Source organism: Scylla paramamosain, chromosome 4 (assembly GCF_035594125.1).
Source record: "Scylla paramamosain isolate STU-SP2022 chromosome 4, ASM3559412v1, whole genome shotgun sequence".
NCBI lineage: Eukaryota > Metazoa > Arthropoda > Malacostraca > Decapoda > Portunidae > Scylla > Scylla paramamosain.
In genome coordinates this window covers 175,001-200,000 of record NC_087154.1, presented here as the reverse complement: position 1 = coordinate 200,000, position 25,000 = coordinate 175,001, and the positions used below count along the sequence as shown (strand labels likewise).

The window sequence follows — 25,000 nt, the reverse complement described above, 5'->3', positions numbered from 1 at the left end:
CTGAGATGGTGTTGAGTTAGATATAATACTTACTTACTTGAGAAATAGTGTTGCTTTGTTGATGGCGCCACACAACGCCAGTAAGATATTTCAGACCACTTAAATTGCTTCCCTGTGCAGCCAGTGACGCCTCTCCCTAGTTAAATGTGTGTGTGTGCGTGTGTGTGTATGTGTGAGTGCGTGTGTGTGTGTGTGTGTGCATAGTTACCAGATAAATGTAGTTTTAAGAGAATTGTTTTGTTTACACTTTAAAGAATCACTAAGTTTTGTGACGCAGCCTTGGATGTGCCCCTGTGCTCCCCCCCCACGCCCCCCTCGCCGCCCTTGGCAGTGTGGGAACCTCGGTACACGCCAAAGTGCCAAGTAAACACCTAACCTAACTTAACCTAACGTAAGAGAGAGAGAGAGAGAGAGAGAGAGGTCACTGTTATCATTATTTTCATTATTACACACAATTTAAGGGTTGACCTGGCCGCCCTCCCTTCACCAGGCCACCCCCCCTTACACTCTCTGTTCAGGTGACCTAATGTGACCTAGCCTTGACACCTGCACCTCCACGTGTCAGCTGGGCACTTGTACACTCCACAGTTCTAGGTGAAGACACTGTTGGGTCACTGTTGGGTCACTGTGGGTCAATGTGGGTCACTGTGGGTCACTGTTGGGTCATAGGTCACTTGTCCTTCATGCATAAAAGGTGTCTTGTTTATGTTTGTGTCAGGTCGCAGTGTGGTGGCCCTGTGTGACCCTTATACTAGAGGTCATGGTGACTGGTTGGGGTCATCAGTTTTTATGTGGTTGTTGTTGTTGTTGTTGTTGTTGTTTTCTTATTTTTTGATCATATTTATTTACTTATTTATTTATTTATTTATTTATTTATTTATTTATGTACTGTGCTTGGAATGTAATGAACCTACTACTACTACTACTACTACTACTACTACTACTACTACTACTACTACTACTACTACTACTACTACCACACCACCATAACCACACAACAGTCCAATAGCACTTTCTTCTCCTCACCACCTGTTCTCTCACCTGCAGAATTAATTGATGAGCTACAGAACTACAGCATCGTTCAGGTGGCAGCCGGAGACCAGCACTCTCTTGCTCTCACCTCCTGGGGCCTGGTGAGTGAGAGAGAGAGAGAGAGAGAGAGAGAGAGAGAGAGAGAGAGAGCCTGTGATGTGTGTGTGTGTGTGTGTGTGTGAAAGAGTAGAAATAATTTTGTTGTTTGGCGTCAGGCGATAAACAGTGCACACGCGGGACTGAGTCACTCGGTAAACACAGTGCAGCGGGCCGCGGGTGGCGCCAAGCAGTGCGCTGTGGTGGCCAGGGGACAGAGTATGCCTTGTGCGGGAATTTTAATCGATTTTGTGAGTACAGATTGATTTTTTATTGATTTTAAGGCTCAGGGAAAAATGTGCCGGATACTTGAAGCTGCCGGATACTGGAATGCCGGATGAGAGGGATTTTACTGTATATTCAAATTATTTCTCCTAGACAGGTTAGGTTCTCTCCCTCTCCCTCTCTCTCTAATCTCCCCTCTCACTCTCCCTCTCTCTCTTTAAAGTTATATTATATCTTAAGTTAAGTTGGGTTTTGTTAGATTAGGTCTTAATTCTCTCTCTCTCTCTCTCTCTCTCTCTCTCTCTCTCTCTCTCTCTCTCTCTCTCTCTCTCTCTCTCTCTCTCTCTCTCTCTCTCTCCCTCTCCCTCTCCCTCCCTCCCACCTCTCCCTCTCTCCTCAGATCTACGCACGGGGTGACAATGGGTACGGTCAGCTTGGCGTCAACTCCTGCGACAGTCACACCGCCACACGCAAGCTTGTCAAGAGTCTGGCCAGGAAGGTGACAGTGCAGCTGGCCTGTGACGCCAACCACACCCTTGCCTTGACTGCTGGTGGGTGTCTGTATGTATGTATGTCTGTGTCTGTGTCTGTATATATGTGTGTGTGTGTGTGTGTGTGTGTTATCATCATTATTTATTTATTTTTTGCTTTTGTGTGTTTCAGATGGTGACAAAATACCTTGGGCCAGTTGGCACTTAGACACTGACAGGGGCCCCAGAAGGACCCTGCCCTGGTGACCTCCTTGGCTGGCACCCTCTTAGTCCTGCTGGCCGCTGCGGGTCACCACTCTGCTGCCGTGACCCAGGCCGGCTACCTGCTGTTGTGGGGGTCAAACAAGCAGGGTCAACTGGGCTATACTCCCAAGGGTGATCCTCTTGTTAGGTGTGTGTGTGTGTGTGTGTGTGTTTGGGTGGTGGGAGGAAGAGGAAGAGGAAGAAAAGTAGTAATAGTAGTAGTAGTAGTAGTAGTAGTAGTAGTGGTGGTGTACATAAAGTATATTCTTTTATTTATAATCAAGAAAAACAAACTGAATAATGATAATAATAATAATAATAATAATAATGATGATGAATAATTCTAAACAAACATGAATTAAATTATATAAGCCTAAAACTAACCAATTTCTCTCTCTCTCTCTCTCTCTCTCTCTCTCTCTCTCTCTCTCTCTCAGTGACACCCCAGCGTTGGTGCCGAATTTGGCCTCTTATTCTGAACCAATTGGGTATGTGGCACTAGGGGAGAGCCACACAGCGGCACTCGACTCTTTAGGGAAGGTACGTGTGTGTGTGTGTGTGTGTGTGTGTGTGTGTGTGTGTGTTTTTGTCAAGTATTTCTGTTCCTTCCTTCTTTGTTCTATTTTGTCCTTGTTCTTGTTGTCATTTTTCTTCTTCAGTGTTTAGATGTTGAGCAGGTGATGTGTTGCAGCTCCCTGGCTCGTCGAAAACCTGAATATTTCAATTTCCGAGCCACTGTGTGACCTGCAGCACCTCACTGCTTCACCCTTAGGGAGAACACACAGCCTTCCGTGCCCCCATCACCTTAAAATATAGCCCATTGGGGGAGATGGGGAGATGGGTAGGTGTCTGTGCTTAGTTGAGGAGTAATGAGGAGTTGGGAAGGGGAGAAAGGAAATGATGGGGAGATTGTAATGAGAATGGGAGGATGTTTTTGGAGATGGGAAGGTGGTGGAGGAAGCGAGGGGCGAGGAGGGTGGGGAGATGGGTAGCAGGAAATGGGGAGATGAGAGGGAATCATTTTTGGAGATGAGGAGATGGGAATGGACGGGGGAGTGTGCTGTTCCCCTCTTCTCTCCCCTCGTTTCCCCTCCCCCCTCACCGAGCTGGAAAGGGTAACATTTTCCTTCTGCTCCAATGTTCCTACGAGGTCGCTGTTCCTCACTAGTCTTCTCCACAAGGCTCTCCCCAACCTCCTCCCCACTCAATTCTCTCCCTCAGGTCCTCTCCAATGCAATCCTTCCACCTTTTGGTCTGTCACGTCAATCCTCTGCCTTCTATCTCTATATCCATGCCTTCTTCTGGTCCTCTGATGTGACCGGACTATTCTCCTGTCTTGTACTGTCACCTCCGTTACTTTGTTCCTCTTATAAAACTATTTCTCACTTAATTCCTCCTTGTCACCCCAAGCATCCGCCTTAATACTCGTCTCTGTAATCTCCAACTTGTTCTATCTGCTTTCCCTATTGGCTACGTCTCCGTATCTTATGACAATGCGGGTTTAACTAGCGATTTGAACACTTCCCCTTCAATGTGACACTTAATTTTCCGGTTCCAATTCTTCTAACCTGATTGGACCAAGTTCTCCAATGCGTTTCTCCTGTTAATAAAATAGCAAACATATTAATCTGTCACTAGAACCATAAAAAAATAAAAAAACATCTTTAAAAACCAGTACAACCTTCATTAGAGTCATTAGTATTAGAGACACACCTAACTGTTTCAAAATATGGTTCGTTAAGTCTTTCAGCGTGTCATGTCCGCTCAGTTCACTTCACCAGTAGCAGCGGCGGTGAGAGGTCAAGGTGCAGGTCTTGTGGCTTGACGCAGCTCTTGAAGGAATTTAAATGGTAAGTTTTGCAATGATTATGTTAAATTAATACTCACTGGGTGGAATTAAATGCGTAACTCGTAAGACTCTGAATAATTAGCTTGAATAGGTGAGGATTATGTTAGGTGTGATTGGGGTAGGTCTGCCCATACGTGGTGATTAGGCTAGCCACGTTGTTAGTGATTAGGTGAGCTGATTAGGTTAGCCTAGTGAGGTTGGTTACGTGTGATTAGGCCAGATGGTGATTATAACACTGCTCAGGTGACGTAGTTAAGCTTATCAGGTGAGAATTAAATATGCTGAACAGATATTAAGTTATTTATATGTCCAGGGGGAAATAGGCGAGTGATTAAGCTGTAAGAGTGATTAGACTGCAGTCAGCGTAAATAAGCTTGTTAAGTAGGAAGCTGCATGTTTGTCCAGGTGATCTGACGTGTGACTAACTTATTGAGGTGAGAATTAAGGGAGAAGTCGAGATTATTTATTTATGAATACGCAAGACTGTGATAGATTGGTATGTCTGTGGCCGCTGCCTTGTGTTCCCTCGACTTGTTCGCTGTGGTAAGTGGTAATTGGCTTAAGTACCATTGCTCATTACTTTCATTCATTCATTATCTTTTTATGTACGTTTATATTTGTTGCACACACACACACACACACACACACACACACACACACACACACACACACACACACACACACACACACACACACACACACACACACACACACACACACACACACACACACACACACCTTTAAGGGGAGGGCATACCTTAAAAATAACACTTTTCGACTAAGATTAAAATTAAGTTATTAAATATCATAGTCTCCCTTAACATATCTTACGTTTTCTATGAGCACCACAAGTTGATGCCATTCTTCCTCATATTTTTAAATCGCCTTTATTTACCATTATTAAAGGGCTTTAAATGCCCCGCGCGCCACGTGCTCGGTCACCTGGCTCACTAACTTTATTAAGTAGTAAGGCACACACACCAACACTTAGGAGGATCACACAAATACGCCCATTTCCACGCCCACACTCTCACACGTCCGCGCCCTCGCCCTCATGCCCTCGCCCTCACAGGTCCGCGTCCACGCCATCAAACGCCCACGTCCACGTACTCACAAGCCTGCGCCCACACACTCACGCCCGCGCCCACATACTCACACGTCCGCGCCCACACACTCACGCCCGCGTCCATGCCCTCAAACGCCTGCGTCCACGCACGCACTCACGCCCGCCTCCACGCACTCACGCCTGCGTCCACGCACGCACTCACGCCCGCGTCCACGCACGCATTCACGCCCGCGTCCGCGCACGCACTCACGCCCGCCTCCACGCACTCACACGCCCGCGGCCACGCACTCACGCCCGCGTCCACGCACGCACTCACGCCCGCCTCCACGCACTCACGCCCGCCTCTACGCACCCACGCCCGCCTCCACGCACTCGCGCCCGCGTCCACACACGCACTCACGCCCACCTCCACGCACTCACGCCCGTCTCCACGCACTCACGCCTGCGTCCACGCACGCACTCACGCCCGCGTCCACGCACGCACTCACGCCCACCTCCACGCACGCACTCACGCCCGCCTCCACGCACTCACGCCTGCGTCCACGCACGCACTCACGCCCGCGTCCACGCACGCACTCACGCCCACCTCCACGCACGCACTCACGCCCGTCTCCACGCACTCACGCCTGCGTCCACGCACGCACTCACGCCCGCGTCCACGCACGCACTCACGCCCACCTCCACGCACGCACTCACGCCCGCCTCCACGCACTCACGCCTGCGTCCACGCACGCACTCACGCCCGCGTCCACGCACGCACTCACGCCCACCTCCACGCACGCACTCACGCCCGCCTCCACGCACGCACTCACGCCCGCCTCCATGCACTCACACGCCTGCCTCCATGCACTCACACGCCCGCCTCCATGCACTCACACGCCCGCGTCCACGCCCTCAAACGCCCGCGCCCACACACACACAAGCCCGCTCCCACACATACACTTACGCCCGCGCCCACACATACACTTACGCCCGCGCCCACACACTCACGCCCGCTCCCACACACTCACACGCACATAAACACGAATTCATTCAACCATTAGAATGCTCATGCACTCAAAAATCTGGTGACGACACACTCAAAAATCTGGAGACACTCAAAAAGACACAACTCCTCACACACACACACACACACACACACACACACACACACACACACACACACACACACACACACACATTAACCTTCTAAATTTACATTAAACTTGTCTATTAATGCTTTGTTGTATTAAACCAGATTTTTCTTTTATTTTTTTTATCAATTCAGCTCGAAGTTGGATTTCTAATACTTATTTTCCTAATTTGTTATTCATGTGATATATATATTTTCTTATACTGTTTTATTTCCTCGTATATTTTTCTAAAGTGGGTTTCAAAAACGTATCTCTGGAACCATAAACTGACCATGAATAGCAATAATAAACTTCGAAGGTGTGAGCAGAAAGTTTAAAATTATTATTCTTTTCAAATTAGAAGTTTTATTCATAAGTTTATCCTCGAGATTATATTTTCACTTCTCCAGGATCAAGCTGATTCTTTCCTCGCCTCTCCTGTCTTTCCTACTCACAATGTCGCTACCCTTCTGCAATATTAAATTTGATTACAACTATAGATTTCGTGTGCTTTACATTTATAGGGGTGACTTAACAAAGGCTCTCTCTCCCACAGGCTCCTCCTTGGCCAATCAGCACCGAGGCAGAGTTGATTGATGTACAGGTGTGAATTCAGCTGCCTCCTTGCTGTTCCCGTTGCCAGGATACCATGTGATCGAGGCAGTGTTGGGGAAGGTGAAATTATGCATCAGGTTCGTCTTTTAAACTTCTAATATGTATATAATGTCGTGCTATTGAAATTTATGATGCCATGCGAATTTCAATCATCCTTCAAATATAATTGGGAAGTATTTATTTAAGGCACATTTTTCAGTTTCTTGTCTGTCATACTGCTATGCTTTTCAAATTTCCTTTCTTGAATGTGACTGAATTTTTGACGCAATTCACACAAAATATCGACACATTTCTTGCATAGTGCATTGTACTTTTCAAACTTGCCCGGTTTTTTCGTATCATGTTTGTCCAGTCATAGTCTTTTAGGCAACCAATCCCCAAACATCTCATACTAAGAATCTCGGCACCTTTTCCACGCCTCATTCTTTTCAAAGGTTGTTTTGTAAAGAATCAATTATCAAACATTAAGGATCTCAGCACATACAAGCTTCATGTGTCTAGGAGCTAATGGTCTGTTTCCCTTGCAGGTGTGACGTGTGCTGCTTCACTCCATCCCATGAACAGTTGCCCACAGGAATCTCTACCACATCAGGCCTGACATACTTCATTGTGATCAGGGAGTCGAGTTTCATCAGGAAGAGAGGCTGTGTCACTACCTGTAAGCCTGACGAGGTGTTAGTTAAGTCAAGGAGCGTCATCAGGAAGAGGGGCCGAGTCTTGCTACCTGTAAGCCTGACAAGAGGAGTCAAGGAATTTTTCATTGCAATCAAGGAAGAGTCAAGTTGTAAGAAGATTGTAAGGCAAGAATTTTAAGCAGGAATAATTGTCAAGCAGTCAACAGCAGGAAGAATGCAGCGAGAAAAGGGTACAAGAGTTTTCAAGTAAGAAGATTGTAAGGCAAGAATTTTGAGCAGGAAGGATATTGTTAAGCAGTTTAGCAGCAGGAAGAGTCCCTTCAAGCTGTTGGTGGGAGTGACAAGCATCCTTCAGGACTTGCAAAGGCTGAAGTCCTCAACACTAGTCTCACTCAAGTTGACACAGGAGCTCTCTGACACAAGGAAAACAAATCATTTATCCTATTGTGTATTTATTAAACTTTTGTGATTAAACAATATATATATTATTATCTTGTACATACTTAGGGAATTATACTAATAAGTTGCAAATAAACAAGCTTTCTGGTGTAACAGTTCATGCCTCCTCAGAAACTTTGGCAATGTGATTTAAACAAATATATTTAATCATCTTGTTCATACTTGTGGAATTGTGGAATTATATACAAATCTTTTTACAAATTGCAAATAAGCTGCTTTCTGATGTAACCAGTTCATAGCCCTGATAAAAAAAAAAAAAAATGGAAGCAAAAAATACTAGTAACAATTGATCTGGTCAAAAAAAAAAAAAGCCAGGATTGGCCCATTTTTGGCTGGATTGGCCCATTTTTGGCTAAGTTTAAGGTAAAACTTGCACACAGAAGCCCTGTCCGAGCGACTCTGGTGTCGCTCGGACAGGGCTTGTGTGTGCAAGTTTCGCCTTAAACTTAGCCAAAAATGGGCCAATCCTGGCTTTTTTTTTGACCAGAGGATGATCTATATTGTATCTATTGTTTTGGGTCCTATTTATTTTTTTATTTATTTACTTGGGGATGCATGAATTGTTTACCACCAATATATAAATTTAGTTTACCCAAGCACATTCTGTAATTTTATCAAACTATATAATTCACATGAGAATGATACTCACAAATTTATTTATTGCCAAAGACACAAAGCAAAGCACCCTAGACTACTACACTGGAGACACCTGGCAGATCTGGCTTGCAAGACTTACACTGAAGCAGGCAACACATCAGGCTGCACCACCAGGAAGAGAGGACACCAAACACTGGCTGCAGACACCTTCACATCAGCCCTGCAATGAGGCACCACCAGGCAGGCACAGAGGACACCAAACACTGGCTGCAGACACCTTCACATCAGGCCCTGCAATGAGGCACCACCACTGGCTGCAGACACCTTCACATCAGGCCCTGCAATGAGGCACCACCAGGCAGGCACAGAGGACACCAAACACTGGCTGCAGACACCTTCACATCAGGCCCTGCAATGAGGCACCACCAGGCAGGCACAGAGGACACCAAACACTGGATGCAGACACCTTCACATCAGGCCCTGCAATGAGACACCACCATCACCACCAGCCTTGATTGCACAGACAGAAGACAAACCTCTGCAAATAAATACATAAATAATGCAACTTGGGTAAACTAGTTATGAAGAATGAGATTATTTCTGCATCACACACACACTAATTCCTCACTCATGCAAACTCTTATTCCCACAAACTTTTCACTCCCTCCCCTGGCCTAACAGGTGCCTCAGACAGTCCTTTAACACCCCACAAGAATTTCACATCTATTTCTCTCCTATATCCATGAATTCCCCAAAATTAGTCTCATATTTAACCCAATACTTTCACATGCACATCGCAATAACAGAACTCTCCTCTTATTTCACAGTGATCATTGAAAATCATTCCTTCTCTCTCTCCATTAATACTTCACAACACACCTCACTGACAAGACTCACTCACACCTGTCAGGACTCACACTTAACAGGAGCTAACATCTGCTTATCCAGCCATCTGTTGCTTCTCTTGCAGTCTTGTACCACTATTTTCAGTGTTACTGCTCTTGTAATCGTGGTTAAGTGCATGCCTCCCCTCCTCCAACTCCTTCAGAAAACGTTAATCTTATTCCTCTTATCCATACACAAACACACATACACACACACCCAACAATGCTATATACAGTTGAAATTCCCCTATCCAAAATTCCTGGGACCAAAATTGCTGCAGATTTCAAATTTTCCCAGTTTTTTTCTAAATATTTCTATATGAATTTATAAAATGGGACAGCTTGGGGTTGGCATCAAGCTTTACATATACTTTCAATGTGGCTTTACAATGGCCACAAAGAATATTAAAGTGCATGACAGCACACCCACAGAACAAAGGCTTCACTGCTCAAAAAAATAGCAAATTATCACCCATGGCAACTCTCGTGCCCTGAAGATGCCAAGTTCAGCCCTTTAATCACAGAGAGACTGCCAGACACAGTAGAGGGGAAGGTCTCTCCTGTACTTCCCTGCCTGTGTCCCCCTTACTGCTACACTCTCATTTCACAGCTCACATTTAATTCTTGCATTATAACGGGTGCTGTCAAGCTTAACAAAGGGAAGAGTGCTGTGATAGGCCTTGTTTGAGAGGGCTTTGTAGTTGTGAGACTGGACGGGAGACAGCAAGATCAACGACAGCCATGACACAGATGGCCAGGGATGCACTGACACAAGGTACAGCTGTCACTCCGAAGAGGAAGAAAGGCTCTTGGTGAAAAAGGAAAGCAGATACAAGAATATTAAGCTGATGGGATGTATATATTGTAAAAACTGATTAGCTGCACCCTCTTTTAGTCAGAAGAGGCTTGTGAGTTGCAGGGTAGCAGAGAGACAGCTGTTCCAATCACTGAGCACCCTTTGCCAACTGTGTGACAGCTGCTTCCAATCTTACCAGCTTCCTTCCAGTCTGACAGTTACTGATCCCTTCTTGAACAACCACAATCACAACACTTATGAGAAGAATTAAATTGTAGCAAGGGGGAAGCAAGCAGATTAAGTTGTAGCAAGGGGGGAAACAAGCAGATTAAGTTGTAGCAAAGGGGAAACAAGGAAATTAAGTTGTAGCAAGGGGGGAAACAAGGAAATTAAGTTGTAGCAAGGGGGAAACAAGCAAATTAAGTTGTAGCAAAGGGGAAACAAGGAAATTAAGTTGTAGCAAGGGGGAAACAAGCAAATTAAGTTGTAGCAAGGGGGGGAAGAAGCAGATTAAGCTGTAGCAAGGGGGGGAACAAGCAGATTAAGCTGTAACAAGGGGGAAACAAGCAGGGCAGTGTGTGAAAGACATCTCCCACTAAGCTTGACTTATTGTCAGTGTCAAGGATTCAAAAATTGAGCATAGCATCTTGAGAGCACACAAGTCAGAGATATGGGACCTCAACAGTACAAATAACACAATATTCACCTGACTGTTGGTTCCTGAAAGACTCCAGTGAGGTGTGACTGTTGCTCCTCATTAACGGAAGTCTCCCAAGGCCTCTTCCGCTTGCTATCCACAGTACCACCTGAGGGAAACACACACACACAATCAACACTGCAGCATTACACAGCATGGGAGGCACAACAGGGTACACTGATATGCACATTCTAGAAAGGAAAAGAACTAAAGGAGTAGACTGTGCCATTTCTACACAGTAAATGTTGGTCTGGCAGTCAGGCAAGATGTGAGTAGTAGTAGTAGTAGTAGTAGTAGTAGTAGTAGTAGTAGTAGTAGTAGTAGTAGTAGTAGTTTTAATCCCTCAAACTACCGTCCTATTGCTTTAATTTCCTGCCTATCTAAAGTTTTTGAATCTATCCTCAACAGGAAGATTCTTAAACATCTATCACTTGACAACCTTCTATCTGATCGCCAGTATGGATTCCGTCAAGGCCGCTCTACTGGTGATCTTCTGGCTTTCCTTACTGAGTCTTGGTCATCCTCTTTTAGAGATTTTGGTGAAACTTTTGCTGTTGCCTTGGACATATCAAAAGCCTCTGATAGAGTCTGGCACAAAGCTTTGATTTCCAAACTACCCTCCTACAGTTTCTATCCTTCTCTCTGTAACTTCATCTCAAGTTTCCTTTCTGACCGTTCTATTGCTGCTGTGGTAGACGGTCACTGTTCTTCTGCTAAATCTATTAACAGTGGTGTTCCTCAGGGTTCTGTCCTGTCACCCACTCTCTTATTATTCATTAATGATCTTCTAACCTATACTTCTTGTCCTATCCACTCCTACGCTGATGACATCACCCTGCACTTTTCCATGTCTTTTCATAGACATCCAACCCTTCAGGAAGTAAACAGTTCACACAGGGAAGCCACAGAACGCCTCACTTCTCATCTCTCTAAAATTTCTGATTGGGGCAGAGCAAACTTGGTATTGTTCAGTGCATCAAAAACTCAATTCCTCCATCTATCAACTCAACACAGTCTTCCAAACTATCCCCTCTTCTTCAATGACACTCAACTGTCCCCCTCTTCTACACTGAACATCCTTGGTCTGTCCTTTACTTATGATCTAAACTAGAAACTTCACATTTCATCTCTAGCTAAAACAGCTTCTGTGAAGTTAGGCGTTCTGAGACATCTCCACCAGTTTTTCTCACCCCCAGCTGATGACTCTGTACAAGGGCCTTATCCGTCCATGTATGGCAATCCATGTATGAAGAGTTATAAGGAAAGAACTTACTTATTAATGGTTACACTTGCAATAACACAATACCATGCCCAACACCTCACAGTCACTTGATCGAAGCCAACACCTCACAGTCACTTGATCGAAGCCAACACCTCACAGTCACTTGATCGAAGCCAACACCTCACAGTCACTTGATTGAAGGCAACACCTCACAGTCACTTTATTGAAGCCAACACCTCACAGTCACTTGATCGAAGCCAACACCTCACAGTCACTTGATCGAAGCCAACACCTCACAGTCACTTGATCGAAGCCAACACCTCACAGTCACTTGATTGAAGGCAACACCTCACAGTCACTTGATTGAAGCCAACACCTCACAGTCACTTGATTGAAGGCAACACCTCACAGTCACTTGATTGAAGGCAACACCTCACAGTCACTTGATTGAAGCCAACACCTCACAGTCACTTGATTGAAGCCACTCACTAGCTGACCAACTCATCTCAGCTTCAAGGCAACTCAATCTGGAAATAACAGACAATGGAAACAGGTGGGGCTTTTAATCTTCAAGGGACACGTTAAAAATCCTTTGTCAAACCAACAGTAGTGAATAATTCAGTCCCAGATTGTTAGAGAAATGCAAGTCAAAACAGTGAAGTGTAAACAGCAGGTAATTGTTGGTGTCATTGTGCCTGCCATTCAGTGGAAGGAGAGATAAATAAGTTGTCAATGTCCCTTCTACACAAATAAAAAAAACACTACATTTATGCACACTGCTGCTAATCAATTTATTCTCCCTCAGCAACACTGCATTATATTCAACACCTGCTCACTAACTACTGTCTGTAAGTGAATCACTGAAACTACACACATCACTATTATCATTCTCTCTCTTTCTCTCTCTCTCTTTCTCTTTCAGAAGTATTTATACAACACAGTAAGTACTAGTAACACCTTGACTTGTTCTGCTTTGATCAATTGTTACGTGATACTGCCTCCACTATTTCAGCTTTTACTGTGTGGGTGAACAGTGGATCTTCCTGAGGCAGTGGTGGAGCAGGTGTTTCACTCTTGACACTGTGGGAGCAAAGATTGTCTTCCTTGCAATATACTACACAGTCAATGTATTGCCTCCACACACAGCAACACTGTTCTTCTGTTCCTCCAAACTTTGAGTTTCCTCACTACAGAATCCTTCAGAATAAGCTCCAAGATTTGCTGAGGTGTTCCCACAAGGATCTTCCTTGGCTTTGTCAGCTTGCAGTCTCTCAAGGGCCTCAGTCAAGATTGTCCTCCAGGCCTGGCCACATGCTGCCTGTCTCCAAGGACACACCTACTCATTTCACTGATATAAGCAACCTTTTCAAAGCCCATCAGAGCATTTTCCATTTCTGACAACAAGCAATATTTAGTGGGCTCCTAAACACACACACACACACACACACACACACACACACACACACACACACACACACACACACACACAAACCTGCAGGAATTTGTCTTACCCTTAGCCAGTACTCATCTTACACATATAAACAGCAGATAGCACACCTAGAGTGGTCACCACTTCCTGTGAGTGGCAGTGCACAGCTGTTTTCAGTATGAGTGGAAGGTCCACTGTCACACAGTCTTGTGACAGCCTGGACTGGACACTTGCTGAGCAGCTCTGGAACCTTCAGGGAGGTTTACTGCAAACCTGCACACTGAAAGAAAATGCAGTTTGAGTAAATGTACATATTATTATATAGAGACAAAACTGTAGTGAGTTATCTAAGGAACTTATGACAATGGTACAGAAGAATTACAAAGATATTACATGGTCCAAGCCTTCAATTCAAAGTAAGTGCTTCAGATTTACATAAACAATTCAGACAGCTTCTAAAATCTACATAAACAATTCATGCAGCTTCTAATTCCATCATTGAGCGTCATCAGCCGTTGGTCCTGGGTTGGCTCACAGTCGTCCCCAAGTGACACACCTGGCTCACTCAACCCCACGTGCTTCATGGCTCTCTGTCTGTCTCACTCCTCCACACCTGGCTCACTCAACCCCACGTGCTTCATGGCTCTGTCTGTCTCACTCCTCCACACCTGGCTCACTCAACCCCACATGCTTCATGGCTCTGTCTGTCTGTCACTCCTCCACACCTGGCTCACTCAACCCCACGTGCTTCATGGCTGTCTGTCTGTCACTCCTCCACACCTGGCTCACTCAACCCCACATGCTTCATTGCTCTGTCTGTCTCACTCCTCCACACCTGGCTCACTCAACCCCACGTGCTTCATTGCTGTCTGTCTGTCACTCCTCCACACCTGGCTCACTCAACCCCACGTGCTTCATCACTCTGTCTGTCTGTCTGTCTGTCTGTCTGTCTCACTCCACACCTGGCTCACTCAACCTCACGTGCTTCATCGCTCTATCTGTCTCACTTCACATTCTTACATGCCATTCTAAACCCTCTCCATTTCTGACAATCATACTTCAGTCACTCTCAACCATTTAAAAGCCCAACTAGTTTCCAAGCCGCTCTTTACTACCACCCTAACACACCTGTTCCCTCAACTGCTACTCCTAACATTCCACACCGCCACAATGTTGCCTCTCACTGCCGCAATGTTGCATCTCTAGCTGTCTTCTACCGCTATTTTCATGCTAACTGCTTTTCTGATCTTGCTAACTGCATGCCTCCCCTCCTTCCACGGCCTCGCTGCACAAGATTTTCTTCTTTCTCTCACCCCTATTCTGTCCACTTCTCTAATGCAAGAGTTAACCAGTATTCTCAATCATTCATCCCTTTCTCTGGTAAACTCTGGAACTCCCTGCCTGCTTCTGTATTTCCACCTTCCTATGACTTGAATTCCTTCAAGAGGGAGGTTTCAAGACACTTATTCATCAACTTTTGACCACTGCTTTGACCCTTTTATGGGACTGCCATTTCAGTGGGCATATTTTTTTATTGGATTTTTGTTGCCCTTGGCCAGTGTCACTCCTACATAAAAAAAAAAAAAAAAAAAAAAAAAAAAAAAAATTATATTAGAAATTATTAGAAATTAGATAAGTTACCTGAAATGTAATTAGATTGATCAGTTATTTTTCTGGCTGACATTGCTTTTGGAAGGTGGCACTTAAGATATGTGAATGCTGTATCTAGATATAAACAAACATTCACAAACACTCATTCCATTATGTCTTTGTCATTAGGCCCTCAAATAAACAACAAATTAAGTGAGAAGTTACCATTTCCCTTCCTGGCTTGTGCTCTTGTTGCTCTGAGTTGTAGCAGCAGCGACGTGTGGCACCCAGGATGAAGGTGTCTGCAGGGTGGTCTGTGTCAGGGTGATGATGGCACACAGCACCAGCAGCACCATGACAGCTCAAGCATCCTGTTGAAATTATCACATTTTTAAATGGTGAAAGGTGAAGGAAAAACCTGTCTCCATGGAATGTGGAAGTACACAACAACAACTCTGAAAGATTTCTTACAACCATTCATTATATCCTTTTTTGTTGGCCACAAGATTATCATACAAATTTTCCATAGACATCTGCAAATTGGTACCTCTAGCTGTTATTAAATATGATATTAAGTTTGATGAATGTATTGATTTCATTATACATGAAAGTTGTTCATTGCAAAAAAAAATAATAACCAAAATATATTTTGACTTTTACTTTACAATGCCTTAACTGTTTGCTTTTAAAAAATTATGTAGATTGATTTTCTCATTTTAAGACTTAAAGTCTAGACAACTAACTGGCCTTAAATTTTTGTGATATACAAATAAAGTAAGAAAGAGAGCACATTTCACTAACACTCAAGGTGAAGTGTCCACCAATGATGGTGAAGGAGGTACACATGTAAACTCCAGTCTGACCAATGACCAACACAATTTGTCCAGCTGCATGTCTCCATCGGGCACAAACTCCACCTCCCGCATCTGTGTCATGCCCACCACCACCGTCACCGTGGCAACACTGAAAAGTGGAATCTTATCATTCACACTGTTACAAAAAATATACTCCCATATGTATATATATGGATTACTATTCCCAATGTTAAAAATTCTTTAGCTAATCTTACTTTGATATTTTGCATCCAATATTAACTACAATTTTTTCCTATGACATTTTCCAACTACATTTAAAGCCTTTCACTGTGAAACAAAACAATTAGCAGCATCAGAAGCAATGCATGCAGTCTCCTTTATAACCATCTACAAGACGTAAAGTTGGCATTGAAAAAGAATACATTTTGCAATTTCTTCCCAGTTCTAAGACTGTATGTGGCTGTAGAATGAATAAAGATGTCTTGAAAGTGACTGGATCATTAAAATCCCCCATAATTATGCAATTATTAACGCAACAAATGTCCGCAATAAGGTCATAAAGTTTTTTTGTCCATAGCAGGTGACTGGACTAGAGGATGATAGACGAGACCTAATGTTATTTTACAAGATTTATTTTCTACCTGGATGAAAGTGAAGTCTATATTAGCAATGGTTGGGGTCGGGAGTAAATGAGCATGAACATTGGCTTCCCTATGTGAAGGTGTTAGTTTTCATATTTATTGAGAGAGAGAGAGAGAGAGAGAGAGAGAGAGAGAGAGAGAGAGAGAGAGAGAGAGAGAGAGAGAGAGAGAGAGAGAGAGAGAGAGAGAGAGAGAGAGAGAGAATCAAGCCATTTGAAGTACATTTTTAGTTCCTTTACTTACACCATATTGCCTCTCTCTCTCTCTCTCTCTCTCTCTCAATAAATATGAAAACTAACACATTAACATAGGGAAGCTAATTTTAAAGACTCCTTAAATGAAACAGTAGTCTGACCCCTTCTGCTCTCTCTCTCTCTCTCTCTCTCTCTCTCTGGTGGAGTTGGCAAGGTACCATCTCTGTCCCCGCCAATGTCTCTCATGACTTCAAGACGCCTCACTGTAACCTAACCTAACCTAATCTAACCAAACCTCACCTCACCTAACCTAACCTCACCTCACCTAACCTCCTCTCATCTAACCTAGGTAATAATTCCTCACCTAATCTAACTTAACTTCTTCACTTATGCTAGTTTAACCTAATGCAACCTTTGCTAACTCAATTACCTTAACTAACCTAATTAATCTGCTATAACTTAACATGATCTAACGTAACCTATGTCATCCAAATCTTAGTTTCATCTAATCTAATCTAACCTATGCAAGTTAATGTAAATTCATCTAATATAACCTAAACTATGCTAGTCTAACCTATCCTTAACTTACCTAACCTAACGCACTATCTTAACCTAACCTAACCTAACCTAACGCACTATCTTAACCTAACCTAACCTTACTTAGCCTTATAATCTAATACACTTCAACTTACATAGCCTAACCTAACCTAACCTAACCTAACCTAAACTATGCTAGTCTAACCTATCCTTAACTTACCTAACCTAACACACTATCTTAACCTAACCTTACTTAGCCTTACAATCTAATACACTTCAACTTACATAGCCTAACCTACTAACTTAAAATACTAACTATAAATACTAATACTAACTTAATACTAACTTAAGACCTACCTATGCTTATATCACTTCTATATCCTCCTCCTCCTCCTCTTCCTCTTCCCTAACACAGTGACTCAGCGAAGCCGTCAAGAAAACACGTAATTTCTGAATACTATCTTTAAGAGGTTCACCCAGTCAGCCCTCTTCCTCCTCCTCCTCCTCTTTCCTGACCCCCATCCTCCCTTCTTTACTCACGTGTCTCTCCCTCCCTACACACACACACACACACACACACACACAGAGGGTCTCACAAGGGTAATACACACACACACCCAACCAGTCACCCACACCCACCCACATACATGTACACACGGACGCACACAGCCTGTCACCCTTACGTCAAACAGCTTACACCCTTCTATTCCCTCTCACTCATTCATCACACATACCCAGTCTCTCTCATCTTCTACTCTGTTAAATAACCAGTTAACACTCCCAGCCTACTCCCAGTCCCCCTAGCCGGCCGGTTACTCTCTCATTAGGAGCATATGACTAAAAATAAGTGACATGGGGCGGCGGTCAGAGAGAGGTAGCCTGGTCTGCCTACGGGAATCGAAAGCGTTTGTTTGGGTACGGTTTAAAGGGACGAAGGTTTAAAGGGACAGTCTCTGCGTGAGTGTGTTTGGTCAAATGCTGAATACTCACGCCTGGTTCGTCATATAGCCACATGGTCAGGCACAGATCACTCCTCCACGACACACACATACAAACACACAAAAACACTAACTAGTAACTGTACCTTTAGTTTCGTTTGCTCTCAAAATATTCCTCCATTACTAATGTAACCCACATTCCCTAGTGGTATACTTTCCTCAGAACACCCATATTTTTAAGAGCTTTTTATCCACCATATATGTCTCTGTTAACTCTCATCTTGGCTGGAAATTAAACTATATTGTATCAGTGTGGCCATCTTGAGGTCCCGGATGAAATAGTGGGCTGGGATTGGCTGTTCACGACCCGTTGTCATGGTGATGGTAGATGCCATTCACTTGACAGCTCATATTTTCTCGCTATTGAAAGGAGTTTATTAGAGCGTAACTGAAGCGTGTAAAGGCATCATTCCGCACTATACTATTAAGATATTGTAGTTCTGAAGTGTTCCTAGGCTTAATAAGCTTGGATAAGGAATATAACACAATTTAGATGGTGTGAAGAGCGGATGTTTGCGCGCGAAATTCAAACAATTCCAGCCTCTGATATGATTACGTATTAGACTTAAGATATTGTAGTAAGAAAGTATCTGTGGGGTTAATAAGCTTGGGTAAAGAGTATAGGGGAATTTAAAGGACGTTTAAGAGACGGAGTGTGAGGAGAAGGTGTGTCAACGCGATTCAAGTAATTCAAACCTGTCTGAGTTGATTCCACAGAAGACTCTTAAGATATTATATTGCTGAAGTGTTCCTAGGGTTATTAAGATTGGGTAAAGAGTATAAGGGAATTTAAAGAGTGGATAAGGGAGGGAGTGGAGCGCTTTGATGTCATATAGACCAAAGCCAGGTTACAGAGGGGTTTTATCTTGTAAAGGGGACGGTTCGGTTTCCTTGACCGAGTGACGAGGGAGAAGAAAAAAAAAATAAGAAGAGACATCAGCCACTGAACCACAGGGAGAGCAGTGAAGGTCCTTTCTCACTGTTCCCTATATAAGACACCATACACTCTAGAACACCAGGCCAGAAATCAAGAAACACGTGCTATTACAATATAGGTGAAGCTTAAGGACACGTCAATAATTCAGCAACAGACGATATTTCACAACTGCTCCACAAAACTTCTCGCAACGCAACCGGAATGTTTTAGAATGTTGTTCTTGTTCTGCTGTAGTTAAATGAATTACAGAATAAACAGGGAAGATAGATTTTTTTTCTTGTTACCCAGAAACATAAAAACGTACATAATTTCTACTAGAACCTGATAAAAATTAAGAAAGATAAGACGCCAGATCGTTTGAGGATACGAGTTTCTCTTCTGTTATATAAAAATTACAGAACAAACAAGAATAGATGGATTTTTGTGCTAGTCATGAAAATGCCTTTGAAAACCTAAATAACAGACCAGAACATGATAAAAGTTCAGATAAAACGCGGGAAGATATGATAACACGGATTCCTGTTGTGTAATAAGTTGAATTACATAAGAAACACGTAGAGCTGGATTCTTTTTTTCCCTAGTCACGAAAATACCTCTGAAAACCTAAATAGATCTCTAATTTATAAAAGTTAAGTAAGAAGCTGAACCATTTGGTAACACGAATTTCTGCTCTGTACTAAACTGCATTACAAAACAAAAACAGTAGCTAATATCGAATACATCACATCATATTTTATTTCCCAAATCACGCGTGGCAGCTTCCTATCTTATTAGCAATGCCAGTGTGTTCACCAAAGGCCGTGATTCTGTTGGTGAGTGACAGGGAGAACAGAACGTCTACACAACTATAGGGACTTGAGGTGGCTGGCATAACAAGTGAGGGCAAGACAGCGTCCTTCCCCCACTTGGCCACTGCACACACTGAATGACCAGGAGCTATCGTAATAATTCCATAGCAGAAACTCCTACACAGCGACGCATTTCCTTCAATAAACCGCTAACCACTGAAAAATAACCCTTCTAAACTCCACACGTGTAAACAAATAAACTAATCTATCTGTTATTGCTAATATTTGAGTGTCATTCACTTCAGAACATTAAAAAACATAAACAGAATGCCGGCGCGCTCTAGACAGTGGCGGCCTGGCTAACTCTGGCTAACTCTAATAACGTTTCATTTTGGCTCAAGGCATCTTAGCTTCCCTCGGCTCTTTTTTCGCTCCCCAGTCTTTGTTCTCCCCTCAGGCAAGCTTCATATGCTCCCCTGCCACGAATGCTGCAAGAAATATCGCCAGTCAGTGATGGGAAAAAGTGCTGAGAAATAGACGTACCATCTTAACTTGTGTACTCATCTCATATTATCGTTTATTTATTTTTTTTATTTTGTTATATAAGGAAACTGCATCTTGGTTCATGAGTTTTGAGTTTTGTTGACTGTACACTATGATTCTTGTGGTCTTGTCTTATTATTTCACGAGCTATGTCAACAGAAGAATAAATATGAGTTTTCTTTTTGTTTTTTTTCTTGAAACAGTAATCGGGGTGAGTCAAAACGCATGGAAATCTATCAGTCTCAAAATTAATAACATGCGAATTAACGTAAATTTATTCTTTGCATTCTGAAAGATCTATAAAAAGTAAAAACTTGTCCTGAAATCAATTTGAAATGCGCCTTATTGCAAATTTATTATATTCTGAGCCAGCCAGAAAAGAGTCCTCGCTGGTGGCACGTGAGCAATGAGTAAATATGAGGTACATTAAGGTTTCCATCAGTTCACCTGTTGGTTCCTGTCACATTCAGGCCCGATAAAATTTCAAGGACTATGTAGTGGTGTGTGTGAGTGTATTTATGTTTTATGAGGATATCATTGAATGTATGTTTATAGTTGTGTGTATGGCTTGGCTTAGAAAGTTTAATCTCTCTCTCTCTCTCTCTCTCTCTCTCTCTCTCTCTCTCTCTCTCTCTGTGTGTGTGTGTGTGTGTGTTCCGTTTTTCCTACTTTTGTATCTAACTTTTTTATCATTATTCCCTCCCGTTATACTCTCTCTCTCTCTCTCTCTCTCTCTCTCTCTCTGTGTGTGTGTGTGTGTGTGTGTTCCGTTTTTCCTACTTTTGTATCTAACTTTTTTATCATTATTCCCTCCCGTTATACTCTCTCTCTCTCTCTCTCTCTCTCTCTCTCTCTCTCTCTGTTAGTAAATATTCTCCCTACGTGTCACTCTGGCGGTGGTGGTGGTGGTGATGGTGATGGTGGTGGTGGTTGTGTTGAAGAAAACAATGGAATGCAGGGAGGAGTGTGTAAACATGTCTAGCCCAGGAACACAGTGGACACCCATAGCCTAGTTAGCAAAAGAATTCACTGACCCCTACCACTGAACGCCCTTATAGTATCTTAATATAGAGCCTTCCTTTCTTAAACCGTGGAAGGATGGAACTGAAAGGGTAACAAACGTATATCGACTTTTTTTATGACTTTTTCTCCTTAATTAATGGAAGGAGAGAAGTAAAAGGGTAAGAAATACGTGAGCTAAGATGAACTGATGTTTTTTCTTTTCTTCTTTAACGCATTCTTTCACGCCAACATGCATTTCACCCCGTTAATTACGGTTCTAGTGTTTACGTTAATTGGAAGGAGAAATATTGGCCAGAATTCGGTGTTTTTTTTTCCGTTCCCTGTTTAAATGTACGGTTCATTTTTCTCATTGTGTCTTTTTTTGTGATATCTGAACACTGGTGACGCAACATTCACTCCTTATGAATCTGAAGGAAGCATCACGTCACGTAAACTGCTGATATCTCTTTATGGTTCCTTAGGTAAATACGAGCAAGATAAACTAATGTAACGCCACCCCCCCCTCCGGTTCCCCCCTCCTCCCTCCTCCTCACCGGTCCGATCAGAGCTCTAATGAGACGAGGCAAAGATCTTCACGGTGAAGAAGAAGAAAGGAAGAGGAAGAGAGAAGAAGCACGCACACACAATAGAAAAAAAGAAAACATTTTTGATTGGTAGTGGTTCTCGCCTTCATCGTCATGGCCAGAGGGTAAGGAGAGGTTAATTATCACACAGTACCTAGTGTGGCTTTATTAGGAGGAACGAAAAATATAAAAATAGCAAAAATAATTAAATGAATAATACTGATGGGATTCTTTGGGTTGACTGACCCACTATGACACTTGAAATTCTGGTATGGCATATACACTTATACTCCGTTACTTAACACTACGAATACACAAGAAAATAATTACTTTTATAACTCCTCAAGAGCACCATTCATTCTGGGCACCGTTATATCCCTAAATAACGTCACAGCCTTCCTCCATCACTTCTCTACGGCAATAATATTGCTCACAACACATTCACAGTAGATTATATTTGACTAAAGAAACATTACATGGCTAACGCTTTCCCAAGACTGTGGCCTGTCTCCACGTGGGACCAACACTGGCTATTTTATCTGTTGCCAGAGGGAAGGGAGACGCCATTCTGTCAACACGTACAGTCACTATATCTTCACTAGAGACATGAATAATAAACATGAACACAGTAATATTCACTTCTAAATAAAAGAAAAATCAAATATTTCAGAGCTACGAGACCCACCTGTTGCCAGAGGGAAGGGAGACGCCATTCTGTCAACACGTACAGTCACTATATCTTCACTAGACATGAATAATAAACATGAACACAGTAATATTCACTTCTAAATAAAAGAAAAATCAAATATTTCAGAGCTACGAGACCCACCTGTTGCCAGAGGGAAGGGAGACGCCATTTTGTGCTCTCTCCCTCAACACCCACAGGCATCTGAAGTTATTGGAACCTTAGCTAGTTCTCTCTCTCTCTCTTCTTTCACAAATAATTTTACTGAACCGTGAGTTTAAATAAAAATGCAGGAATAATTGGCTAGCAAGGTGAGCATATAGGCTGGACATTAGTTGAAGTTAATAATTGAATTCTAAATTACTAACATATTTTATAAGCTAGGGTATGATACCTTATGAGTTACTGGTAGGCTGACGCAACATGATGTAATTCTATTATTCGTATTACCATTGATTAGAGAAAACTACAGTTGAAATAAGTAAAGACTATTTATAATAAATGTTTCAAGACTTTTAAATCACTCCCACGAATACACGCCTTATAAAAATACTTTTTTCATATAATCACTAAACCTTTAATTACCGCTATTATCCTCCTCTTCACCGCAAGCTACAAAAGAAAACAATTATTGGGGAGACTCAAAGAAACTCACTAGCTCTGCCCTTGGACTGCTATCATCCTTCAACATTGAGAGTACTATGAGAACTGCTGGTATGGACAGAGGAAATGAGAGAATAGGACATTAATTTAGTTTTCCATAAGCTATAGAACTGTTGAAGAGGCTGGTACAAAAATGAGCCTAAAATGTCATAGGTGGTTACAGGACAAGTTGCCTACAAAAGGTTATATTAACAGATACACTATTTGATAAGCTGACAGTGTTTCTGAATTCATATGAGAAAATAGTAATAAGTGATAATTTACCTAACTGCATTGGTGATAAATGAAGGCGTTGAGGCAAACGTCAGGGTGTGAGAGGTAAGGTGGACACACAGGGAGCAGGAATGACAATACTGGTGTGGTAAACTGCTTCATTAATTCCACTCTGATCAAATGATTACCTCTTGCACAATTACAGTTCCTTCAAAACCAAAACCAACACCAGCTTGATAAATTGCAATCAATGTTTCAAATTCATACCTCTTGCACTTACACTTCCTTCAAAACCAAAAACACCAGCTTGATAAATTGCAATCAATGTTTCAAATTAATCTTAACCTCAATTATATACAAAAATTGAAAAAGAAAAAAATACTTGCTTTTATAACCTTTACATACATACACATTAAAGAAATTTTCATTATGTATTCAAACTCATAACATTTTGTGTAGTAATATTTAAACAGCTGACCATCCCAGGACTCAGCTCCAGTTGTTTTTGGGTTTTGTTGCCTTGAGATGCCACCTGGTACTAGAGAAGCTTCTTATTTTGTCTTGTCAGACTCGCCTGGTCAGTCTACAACTCACCCTTGCCTGAGAACTCCTTGCCATCGATGTCGGCGGTGACGGTGAAGAAAGGCTTGTTATCCCTGGTGGTCTGGTTAGTGTTGTACAGCAGGCCAGGCTTCATCTGGTGCAGCACCATCACGGGGTGCATGGACGCCGCACCTTCTGGGACCTGCTTGGCCGGATTGGGAACTTTCACAGGTTCAGTTGACTGGAATGGAAAGTTTGATTCTGCTTTCATTGGCTCGGTTAACTGAAAGAAATAAAATACAAAAGAAGCTTGATATGGCAAGGCAAGGACAGTTCATGTGTACATTATCATCAGCTATACTTCACTATGTTCATGGTCATATTCTGACAAATTCACGAGTGTTTCTCCTTCTAATCTCACTATCTATACTCTCAATTCTTTACTGATTATAAAAACACAATGAAATGGCTGCCACTTTCTTGCTGCCCCAGATGCCGCCACCATCACAACCTGGTGTGGTGTGAAGGCTCCACTCAAGCACTCACTGCCTCAGGCCACTCTATAATTGGAACTAGTCACAGAGGGCCAAGTACAGCTCACTGGGCTCTTAGGGGAGGACTTCAACAGGTGATGGTGGGAATGGACATCACCCTCACCTAGCTAAGAATTTAAAGAGTTCCTATTTATCTTCCTTATCGGAATATCTTTCACTACATTGCTTGAATCTTTCAGCCTGGAGTTAGCTATAAGGGCATTTCTTCTATCACTGTTTTGTGGTTAGGTTAATATTATGATAATGGAGAGAAAGCATAATTTAC

The 25,000-nt window shown here is 42.8% G+C and overlaps 2 protein-coding genes across 26 annotated transcripts in view; one reads left to right on the top strand and one right to left on the bottom strand.

The window, feature by feature from the left end:
• The window catches only part of LOC135097733 (RCC1 and BTB domain-containing protein 1-like), an 8,942-nt gene extending 1,090 nt beyond the window's left edge, over positions 1-7,852 (top strand). Inside the window, exons 2-9 of one of the 5 annotated variants that reach the window (XM_063999757.1) lie at positions 1,048-1,133; positions 1,248-1,379; positions 1,754-1,918; positions 2,017-2,235; positions 2,525-2,627; positions 3,830-3,937; positions 6,671-6,806; positions 7,257-7,852. In XM_063999757.1, the coding sequence (XP_063855827.1) occupies positions 1,048-1,133; positions 1,248-1,379; positions 1,754-1,918; positions 2,017-2,052 (419 nt within the window). In that variant the 3' untranslated portion in view covers positions 2,053-2,235; positions 2,525-2,627; positions 3,830-3,937; positions 6,671-6,806; positions 7,257-7,852. Of the gene's footprint in view, positions 1-277; positions 364-1,047; positions 1,134-1,247; positions 1,380-1,753; positions 1,919-2,016; positions 2,236-2,524; positions 2,628-3,829; positions 3,938-6,670; positions 6,807-7,256 lie in introns of all 5 variants that reach the window. The other 4 variants (XM_063999748.1, XM_063999772.1, XM_063999756.1 and 1 more) reach the window with 4 other exon arrangements.
• Positions 7,800-25,000, bottom strand: part of LOC135097756 (uncharacterized) — a 24,460-nt gene continuing 7,259 nt past the window's right edge. For 6 of the 21 annotated variants that reach the window (XM_063999803.1, XM_063999787.1, XM_063999822.1 and 3 more), the window contains one exon: positions 23,647-24,464. Coding sequence is in view for 5 of the 21 variants with exons in the window: in XM_063999839.1 (XP_063855909.1) it covers positions 24,415-24,464 (50 nt within the window). In the remaining 16 variants the exon portion in view is untranslated. Of the gene's footprint in view, positions 8,901-10,806; positions 10,907-11,898; positions 12,547-13,530; positions 13,729-15,263; positions 15,410-15,839; positions 16,002-18,215; positions 18,298-22,228; positions 24,465-24,625; positions 24,742-25,000 lie in introns of those variants that run through there. The other 15 variants (XM_063999794.1, XM_063999814.1, XM_063999863.1 and 12 more) reach the window with 12 other exon arrangements.